This window comes from Echinops telfairi, unplaced genomic scaffold (genome assembly GCF_000313985.2).
Source record: "Echinops telfairi isolate 266 unplaced genomic scaffold, ASM31398v2 ScPeMD7_7412;HRSCAF=8450, whole genome shotgun sequence".
Lineage (NCBI taxonomy): Eukaryota > Metazoa > Chordata > Mammalia > Afrosoricida > Tenrecidae > Echinops > Echinops telfairi.
This window is the reverse complement of record NW_022111312.1, coordinates 3,023,721-3,034,404: the sequence shown is the minus strand read 5'-3', so window position 1 is coordinate 3,034,404 and position 10,684 is coordinate 3,023,721. Positions and strand designations below refer to the sequence as shown.

The following is a 10,684-nucleotide window of genomic DNA, read 5'->3' as shown; positions in this document are numbered from 1 at the left end:
GGGGGGGGTGTCTCTTGCTCTCTTTTCCCCTAAAGCCAGAACTAAGGCGACCTACGATACGCAAGCATTGGGTGAGGTCCTCCAAAGTGGGGCAAAGTAGTCTTAGGCCAAAGCTGCTGTGGTTCCCCACCTAGCAAGGCTGAAATTCAAGCCTTGACAACATCAGACTGCTTCCAAATAAGTAGGTCCCAGAATAAGGTTCAAAATCATTTAAGGAAATTAAACATCTCTCACACACACACACACAGCCACTGGACACCATGAAATTCTCAATGTGGGGTGTCAAATAAAAAATTACCAAGCATGCAAGAAACTGGGGAACCAAGGCCCAGAATGAACAGACTCAGAAACAGACATACACCGAATTCGTGGGAGAGGGTATTCAAAAGTTATTATAAAGAGGCTTATAAAAAAAGTTATTATGCGTAGACTTCCCATGAAGTCTATTACCATTCCAAAGTGGCAGGAAAACGAATACGTGCTAAGAAGAGAGAGGTAAGGCAAAAAGGCCCGGGTAAGACATTTGAGGCTGAAAGAGACAGTCTCGGTGGTGAAAAAGGCCCTGCAGAGGACAGCCCACCAATTCTCCGCTGTGGGCGAACAATGAGTGCACAGCAACTGCAGACACAGAGGAGGAACCTGCAGTGCAGAGGGAAATGGGACTGGAAAGCAGGTGAACTAGAGTCCCAGGACGGGGCTGTGGAGTGAGAGAAAACACACGGAGAGAAATCAGCAGCAGGAAAGTATGGAAACGGGATGCCAACAAGCGGTCCACAGGTGTAAGCAGCTCGGAGCAGAGCAGGGGACCCCGAGAAAAGGAGACCCAGACACGACGCACGTTTCTTTTCCCTCCCTGTCACCGCGGGAATTCGGGTCAGTGGAGTTTGTTCGTTGAGGCCCCAGCACGGCCAACCTGCCGTGGCCCACGCTAGCCAGGTTACTGGCCGGAGAAGACGAGACTGCAAAGCACGGTACCTTGCCCCGCTCAACTTCTTTCGTTGTCATGACGATGACACGGGAGTTCTCCTGGAACACCATCCGCCAGAAGTCGTTCACCGTGTTTTGTAGACAGCCCTGGGTGGCGATGTAACTCTTCTTGGGTTTTGCGTGGTTGCACTTGGTTTGAAATTCAGGCTGGAAAAGGAAAAAGGAGCGTTGCTTCAGACGCTGGGGTCCGGAGGAAGCTGTGACACGGGAATCGGCTGAGGGCGTGTGGTCAGAAGAGGGGCAGGAGGCGGGGCAGTTACCATGATGATATTCGCATTGATGTAATCGGAAACGGGCTCGTTGGGATCGCCGTCGTGGAGGACCACCCTGGTGTGATCAACTGGAAGAGAGAGACACGCGTCATGAGATTCCATTGGACCGCTACTGGAAGAACGGCATCACTCAGTCCATCCTCCCCCACCCAGCTCCGTCCATGTTTTCTGACTGAGCGCTCACCGCCCACCATAAAGGCGACCCCCAACGGCAGCTTCAACTCTCTGAACCACGCCTCTTGCTTCACGAAGCATAAAGCCTGAGGCCTGTTGCTTAGCGAACAGCGTGGCACCAGAGGCAACGTCTGGTTTTGCGCACGGTTTCATTGGGAAAGGTGTTATACTGGGAATCCTCCGCGTGGTTTTCATTTTCAACTTCTACACTGTCTCCAAAGATGCCTACACAAGTTGTTAAAAAAGAAGAACAACGCAGAAATGAAATGACCTCACGTCTGAAACCTGCTTTCACGCCATCTGTGGGAAAGGGTGGGCATGTGGGGTGGGAGTTAATAATTGTTGCAACTGAGTCATGGGTGTATTGTGGAGTAGAATGAATGACACAGCAAGGGTTTACGACGGGCCGACACCTGCTTCACCATCACTCCCCGCAAAAGGGAGAGCTGCCGGTCTTCTCGCAAGGGCAGGGCGGGCTAGCAAACGGACTTCCCTAAGGGGTTAAACCCACTGCGGTGCACACTTGCTTGCTCTCTTTCTCCGGGACCACCTGCTCTGACGGAGGAGTTGCCACGTTACCAGGAAACCCACTGGCCAAAGATCAGACTAGCCACATTTGCACTGTCAACTGCTCCAGTAAGCCCAGGCCCTGATCCTTTCCCCGTCAAGCCTCCCACGAACGCCCGCTCCTGCTACTCTGTGACTTGCACCCTCGTGGGACAGGGAGCCAACACCCAACACAGCCCCTCTTGAATTCAAGACCCACGGGGTTGTGAGATTAGAAATGTTTGTTGTTTAAGCTGCTGCATTTTGGGGTCATTTCATTCACAGCAAGAGGTAGCTCATATGAGATCTAACTAAGAGATGAGCAACCCAAAGACAAGATCCTGACAGTAGGACCGATCAAATTCAATACACAAGTGCATTATTGCTTTAAAAAAAAATCTGACTTCTCTACCCAGACAACATATTCTACATTGATTTTATTAATATAATCACCTCTATCTTCAGACTATTCTTTTGCCCAAGACTCACCATGTTTAGAGAAGTGAAATGTTTTGTTTTTTAAATCATTTTTTGGGGTGGTGCTTACAACTCTTACTAGGATCCATATATCAACTGTATTAGACATATTTGTAAAAATATTGCCATCATTCTTTTCTAGACATTTACTTTCCATTGAGCCCTTAGGATCAGGTTCCACTCCCCCGGCCTCCCCCAGAGAAATGAAATGTTAATTCGCAGAAGTATCTGCTTGGAATCGTTAATGGGTGGAGGCAGCAAGGTTCTCCAAGACCTGCATATTATTGTTCACTTCATCTTTTCTACAGCCCTTCATCTTACGAATGAGTGCAATCAGACCCCTGAGCAGAAGCGAAAACTCAGCCGTGGGGCAGAAGAGGCTTCCCCAAGGTCATTAGCGCCACACTGTGGGCTCAGACTGCTGCTCGCCAACTCCTTCTCTTGACATCAGGTCTCCCCTTTCTCTCATTCTCACCGACACGCATTCCCAATGGACTACAGCAGTGAAGCACAGATCAGCACCTACACACACACATGCATGAAGAAAGAGAGGCACCCAGGGGTGCCAGCCTGAAGCAGTTGGCTGCTACCCAGGTCAGTGGTTCCAACCCACTGGCCACTCAATGGGAGAAAGAGGAGACCGTCTGCTTCCATGAAGATGACAGCCGTGGCCAGCCCTGCAAGACAGTTCCACGCGGGCCTCGGCGGTTGCGACGAGCTGGGAGCGACTCAGCAGGAACAAAGCGGTTTGGGTTTTGTTTGGGTTTCTGTAGGAGGGCGCAAAACATGCACAAACTCTTTCTTAGGAGCATGGGTTTATAAAATCTGACAGAATGGCTTGGATAGGAGACCTCTGAGCAGAACTCTGCAAATCTGATTAGACACCCCCAACAACAAAAGTCTTTTGAACACTGACACACATATACGTAGACGGCCACACTATCCATTCACTGCCACGCGGCTGCCGAGGCAGGCCCATGGCCCCCAGCAGAAGCTCCAGGGACCCGGGGTTCAAAAACCCATACTCACAGGGCAGGATGTTCTTGTATCGGTTCTTGTTTTTATTCTCTTGTCGCTGGCCCTCTTTCCGGCTGTAGAGAAGCTTGCACTCCTGTTGCTGCAATGTCTGAAGAGGGGAAGGACACACCGTCACAGTTCTGCCACCACGAGCAGCTCCTCGGTGACACCCGGAGGGGTCTGCTGCCCTCACCGGACACGTGCACCCTGACACTGCTGATGCAGACATGCCGGAGACAACCTACACGGCCAACTGGAAGGAGCGGCTGAAATAAAACACCACTCATTTATGCAACAAAGGAGTGCACTACTGATGTCCGAGGAGAATATTACACGTCTTGCCAATATGATCGGAATACGTGTTAAGTTTAAAAAAGGGTGTGTGTCAGGGAATCCAGGGCAGATGATCCCTTCAGGACCAATGGTGAGAGTGGCGATACCTGGAGGGTGGAGGGAGGGTGGGATAAAGGGGGAGCCGAATATAATGATCTACATATAACCTCCTCCCTGGGGGACGGACAACAGAAAAGTGGATGAAGGGAGACGTCAGACAGTGTAAGACATGACAAAATAATAGTAATTTATAAATTATCAAGGGTTCATAAGGAAGGGGGAACTGGGAGGGAGGGGGAAAAATGAGGAGCTGATACCAAGGGCTGATGCCAAGTAGAAAGCCCATGTTTTGAGAATGGACAATGATGACAGCAACAAATGCACAAATGTTCTTGACACAATGGATGGATGGATGGATTGTGATAAGAGTTGTACAAGCCCCAATAAAATGATTTTTTTTAAAAAGGTGTAGGTGTGTGTCACACTTTCAAAACCACGTAAGATGTACACAATATGTTTGCATTCATCTATGTAGATATGAAAAAGCTCTGGTGATGTAGTAGATGATGCACTGAGCTGTTAACCACAAGGTGATTGGTTCAAACCCACCAGTGGCTCTGCTAGAGAAAGATGAGGCTGTCTGCTCCTGAAAGATTCAAAGTTTTGGAAACCCACAGAGACATTCCTAAAAAGCAGAAGCAGCATTTCTAGGTGGTACAGAAGGGCCACTACAAGGAGGAACCACCTTGATGGCAGTGAGTTTGGAGTATCTAGATGCATGTAGGAGGTCAGCAATTCGAAACCACCAGCTGCTCCTCTGGAGAAAGACAAGGCTTTCTACTCCTGTAGCGTTACAGTCTCGGAAACCCACATGGGCAGTGCTACCCTGTCCTATAAGGTCGCCAAGAGTCAGCATTGACTCAATGGCAGTGAGATGTATGTAAGAAATGTACACCCCAAAAACACTAATTGGCTTTTTTTCCCAAGGTAGTGAGATTACGAAGGAGACGACTCCTCTTTATTATCGTTTTATTTTGCTAAATTTCCTTCAAACATCTTTCAAACAGCCATTAAGAATGAAAGTCTGGGGAGGAGACCAGCCAGTCGGGGTGCAGTATAGCAATCATGAAACATACAACTTTCCTCTACTTCCTAAATGCTTCCTCCCCACCATCATGATCCCAATTCTACCTTACAAATCCGGCTAGACCAGAGGATGTACACTGGTAGAGATAGGAACTGGAAACACAGGGAATCCAGGACAGATGATTCCTTCAGGACCAGTGGAATGGCAAGAGTGGCAATACGGGAGGGTGCAGGGAAAGTGGAGTAGAAAGGGGGAACCGATTACAGGGATCTACATATAACTCCTCCCTGGGGATGGACAACAGAAAAGAGGGTGAAGGGAGCCATCGGACAGTGTAAAATATGACAAAATAATAATTTATAAATTATCAAGTGTTCATGAAAGAGGGGGAAGCAGGGAGGGAGGGGGGAAATGAGGAGCTGATGCCAGGCGCTTATGTGGAGAGCATATGTTTTGAGAATGATGAAGGTAACAAATGTATAAATGTGCTTTACACAATTGATGTATGTATGGATTGTGCTAAGAGTTGTATGAGCCCGCAATAAAATGATTTTTTTTAAAAAGAATGAATATGGGTGTAGAAGCTATTTTTAAAGAGATGTGGATTCAGTGTTCTGGGTTTACAACCCAGTTACTTTAATTACTGATTCATTCCCAGCAAACCACAGTCCTCGCAACAATTTGGCCACTGGGGGAGACAGCACGGGCGATTCTAGCACTGCTGGATGGCCAAGTTCAGGCGTACTTTGTCACCAAGCTTTTCAACCCTAAGCCACAAGGCCATGTCCGTGCTGCAGAGGCAGGCCCACGATTGGTGGTCCCATCCGCCCTCCTCGGAACCACCTGGCCAGCCTCAACACATCCCACAAGACCGGAAGCCAGAGAGCTCAGAAGAAAATGCGAGCGTTCCTGAAGCAAACCACCAGGGAGGCGCCTCAGCAGGGAGAGTGGGTGGGGAGTCAGATCCCTGGGAAAGAGGAGAGACTTGTCAGGCAACACCAGCGGGGCTAGCCCCAAAGGAAGAAGGGCTGTGGGGAAGTTGAGCTTGGGGCCAGCGGCCGAGTCAGACAGGAGGGTGCCTGACCAGCCGAGCTGCTTCCTGTTCATGAGAGAAGTTTCATTTTCACAATAGAGTGCCTCTTCTCGGGGTCATCCGTCTGAACCACGCCTGGTTTCGAAGCTGGATCAGTAAGGGAGAGTCACCAGTGGGCAAGTGAGAGCCAGTCTAGGGGGGAAACACACACACACACACACACACACACACACACACACACACACACACAATGGTTACCCCTAAAGGGTTCCCATAAGCAGATGCAGAGACTATATCGCACACCACAGCACCATTTCCCTCGCATTGATCTGAATTTCGCGCACGGGCACACAAGCCAGGGCTTTACATTGGTATCTGGCTCTCAGCTTCAAAATGCAACGTCGGCCTTGACACCCAGCTGGTGGCCAAAGTGATTAGCCAGCTGACCACGGACCGGTAACGACAGGCCATTGGCATGGCGCTCTGGCAATGAAGTGGCCAAATGGAAAAACGACGTGCGGGGACGTGCGCACGAGCTGGCTCTTCCTCTCCCCTGTGACCTGGTCTGCCCCAGCCAGATGGCTGAGTTTGGGAAGAAGGGCCGCTCTTGGGCTGAGACCAGTCATCACAGTCAGGTTCAAAGTGAAGTTCAAACACAGACCATTCCCTTGAAAGTCAGCAGGTGAACAGAAACCACCACCATGGAGCCTCGTGCCATGTACGTGGTTGAGGAAACCATGTGCTCCTTGATTTAGATCCAACGTGCCTGCCGGAAAAGCCGTCCAACCCTTCACTGATGGACCCAGCTTCCCATGATGCTCCATTCGTGGCAGGCACGTGCACTCCCTGCAAAAGCCAGCGCTGGCTCCATCCTTGCCGCTGAATGGCTCTTGTCTTCAAGATCAACCCGAGTTGTTCACAGCGACACAAGAGCCAACGGCACCCCTGCCTTTGGGGTCTGCGTCTGACCTCAACGCTCCTGGTTCCCTGTTGGATGTGGAACCTCAAAAAAAAAAACCTGCCATCAAGTCCACTCTGCCTCGTAGCGACCCGCTGGACAGAGTAGAACTGCCCCTGTGAGTTTCTCGGGCTGTCAATCTTTAAGATTGCCATCTTCCTCCCAAGGAGCACCTGGTGGGTTCAAACTGCTGACCTGGTGGTTAGCTGCTCAGCGTGTAACCCACCCTGCCATCAGGGCTCCTTAGGTGTGGATCAGAGCGGCACGGACAGTGAAGTCTGGCAGCCCTGAGGGCCTGGAGCCCACCCTGCTCGCCACCAGTTTATGGCTGTGGCCACATTACTTAGCCTGACGGGGCCTCAGTTTCCTCAACTGTGAAGGGCAGATAATCCTACTACCTCACCGGGTGGATGTAATGATTAAATGAGATGCAGGTAAAGCAGGACATAAGGCCTGGAGTGCAGCTTTGCATGTGGACGATGTAAAGACCTACCATATATACTCGAGTATAAGCCGACCCGAATATCAGCCGAGGTACCTAATTTTACCACAAAAACAGCATTTAATAGGTGCTGACAAAGCCCACATGGAAGAAACACACCAGCCTGTGTGGCCACGAGGTGTCGAAGGGATCAGGTATCAGGCATCAAAGAACAAAAAATCAAACCATTGTAAATGAGGGTGAGTGCAGAGTGGAGACCCAAAGCCCATCTGTAGGCAACTGGACACCCCCTTACAGATGGGTCGCGAGGAGGAGACCAGCCAGTCAGGGTGCAGTGTAGCAAGGATGAGATATACAACTTTACTCTAGTTCTTAAATGCTTCCTCCCCCCTGACTATCATGATCCTAATTCTACCTTACAAATCCGGCTAGACCAGAGGATGTATGCTGGTACAGATAGGAACTGGAAACACAGGGAACCCAGGACAGATGACCCCTTCAGGACCAGTGGTGAGAGTGGGATACCGGGAGGCTGGAGGGAAGGTGAGGTAGGAAGGGGGAACTGATTACAAGGATCTACATATAACCTCCTCCCTGGGGGATGGACAACAGAAAAGTGGGTGAAGGGAGATGTTGGACAGTGTAAGATATGACAAAATAATAATAATTTATAAATTATTGCGGGCTCATGAAGGAGGGGATAGCGGGGAGGGGAAAAATGAAGAGCTGATATCAAGGCCTCAAGTAGAAAGAAAATGTTTTGAGAATGATGGCAACAAATGTACAAATGTGCCTGACATAATGAATGGATGTATGGATTGTGATAAGAATTGTAAGAGCCCCAAGGGGGGGACTCCTCGGGGTCCTGCAGAGTGGCCGCCACCACAGCATCAGCATCCCCTGGGATATGGGAGAACTCAGAGGCCCAGGCCCTTCCCAGATCCACTCACAGTCAGAACCTGCATTTTCACAAAACCCCTAAGAGACTGCCACACAAAGTAACGCTCGGACTCTCTACACTCCACGACAAAACAAAGCCTGCCTCAAGTCAAGTCCAACTCAGACAGACCCTCTCTTGGGTTTCTGGGAGCAGACAGCCTCATCTTTCGCCTGTGGAGTGGCTGTGGCTTTGAACCGCTGACTCTGCGGTTAGCAGCAGCCCCTCGCCTGGGCCAGCACACTATTCCAGCCACACTCAAACAAGCCTACGGGTCTGAACTCACCTTTCTTCTAACCTTCCTGCCTAGAATTCGCTTTACCAACCTTGCTCATCTAATGACTAGTAAGTTTTATTTATTCTTTAATCCCATCTCCGATACTTCCTCTGCTGAGAAGCATTCCCTGGACCCCTCCCTCACAGCAGGGCAGAGCAGGACCCAGCGCCCCTGAGCCCCGAGCCTTCCTCTGCAGGTCACGAGGAATCCCCAGAACAGGGAGAGCCTCCTGAGCCAGCCGGGACATCTGGCTGGACTTTCTGGCGGCTTCCTTTATTCTGCGCTAGGTTTCTAAGCACCTCTCCGTTGTGGGTTTGAGGGTGAAACAGCCCACAGTCAGGCCTGTGGGCCCTGGGTCTCCACAAAGGATGGGCCCAGAATTTTCCAGAGCCGTATCCTGGGCACAGCCGGGTACCGAGAGTCATGGGTTCATTATGTCCAACCACCCTTCTTTCTCCTCCTAGACCCTTCCTTTGGGCTGATGAAGTGCAGCCTCTTCAACACCTAGAGCCCAAGAGGTTTCATTTCAAACAGTGCAGGGCTGACGGTCTTCCAAGTCAGAATGGCTCTGCTGTGGCTCTGCTCACAGAAGCTCCCCAACAGCCCCCTCCATCCTCCCTCCCATCTAGTAATGGATGTTTCCCATCGCCATTGGCTCAAAGAACCTGAAGATTAGCCAGCCAGCCCTGCCCTTGAGGACGGTGCCATCCTATGTGGCAAGCTCCCACACCGCCCTCTCACCAGCAGTCCCCGAGGGACAGCAGGATGCTAGTCTCCCATCAGGCTGGACATTGCATCTCTCCACCCCATTCCCCACACGGAGCCTGTTGGACCGAGGAGTCCAACCAAGGGGTCTGCGCCCATCTGAGAACACTCAAAAGGGGCCGGCACATCCAGGAAGGTGGGGCAGCTGGAAACGCTGGCCGCCACAAGGTCCAGCTGGCCAACGAGGACTGACGAAGGGTCGTCAAGGACAAGGCCAACACGACCAACGGTCCCCCTTCCAGGGACTTAATGCTAGTGGATGCCCGAGTTCGTCAGATCCGGAGGCGAAGAGATGGCAGGGAACGAGTAAGCCTCAGGGAGCAGCCAGAGGAAGCGAGCCCCAGTGACGCTGTGCATGTGGTCATGACTAGAAGCTCTGCCGACACAGTGGAGGGGCTCTCTTTCACGGTACGGCACCATCCCTTCCCCAGTCGGCCTGTTAGCCCCACCCCCACCCCACAGTCCCTACCTGTCAGTATGACCCAATGACAAAATCGACCCTCACAGGTTCCTAAGGCTCTGATGACCGAAACCCGCCGGGCCTGGCTCTCGACTAGAGTGCCATGAATGAAGATGGAGGCCTGGAAGCTCAGTGCAAACTGACAGGGCCAGGGTCGCCAGTACATGGCCACAAGCCTGAGCCAAATCCACTTGGGAGAGGCCAATGACCACGAAAGCTCTGCTTCTTCAAAACAGAACTACCCCCGAAAGACGTGAGAGCCGTAACACAGACACATGCACCCTCCAGCTTCATCAAAGCACTACTCACAAGAGCAAGAGGATGGAAATGGCCTAAATGCCCATGCGGGGAAGAATGGATAAGCTGCGGTTGGCGCCCACGGCGGAATACTATGCAGCCCTGAAGAATGGTGGTGACATGGCGAAGTCCCAGGCGACATGGATGGACCTGGGGAATAGTACGCTGAGGGAAATGAATCAATCACAAGAGGGCAAATACTGGATGAGACCACTGTTATGAAGGAAAACCACCAAGACAATGGTTTTCATAGCAAAAGAAGCTGACTTTGAGGGTTACTGGATGGGAGCAGGGGAGGGAAGGTGATGTAATAGGCTACAAGGCAGGCCGGGGTTAACTTGAGACCTATTTCTACAAGAGAAATCAAAGAGGGGCCAGGAGTCAGCTATTGGAGGGGTTCCATAAATGATTCAAATAGTTGACTCCTAAACTAATTATTTGAAATATAAGTCCCCATGACGGGGGAGGAGGAGAGACTGGAGCACATCCTGACCCACTAGGCCAAACAGAGCAGCCAGTCCACAGAGAGGACCACATGGCCAACTCCACTATGAGACGAGATGCTCCTCACTGGCCCATGGCCCTGCGGGGGACAACACCAGGAACACAGTGTGGGAATTGC

The 10,684-nt window shown here is 51.1% G+C and overlaps 1 protein-coding gene across 1 annotated transcript in view; it reads right to left on the bottom strand.

Moving 5' to 3' along the window:
- PTPN11 (protein tyrosine phosphatase non-receptor type 11) overlaps positions 1-10,684 on the bottom strand; it is an 81,677-nt gene that overhangs the window by 22,563 nt on the left and 48,430 nt on the right. Inside the window, exons 7-9 of the mRNA XM_004709659.3 lie at positions 3,486-3,582; positions 1,248-1,327; positions 976-1,134 (exon numbers count right to left, since the gene is read on the bottom strand). Coding sequence (XP_004709716.3) covers positions 976-1,134; positions 1,248-1,327; positions 3,486-3,582 — 336 coding nt within the window. The remainder of the gene's footprint in view (positions 1-975; positions 1,135-1,247; positions 1,328-3,485; positions 3,583-10,684) is intronic.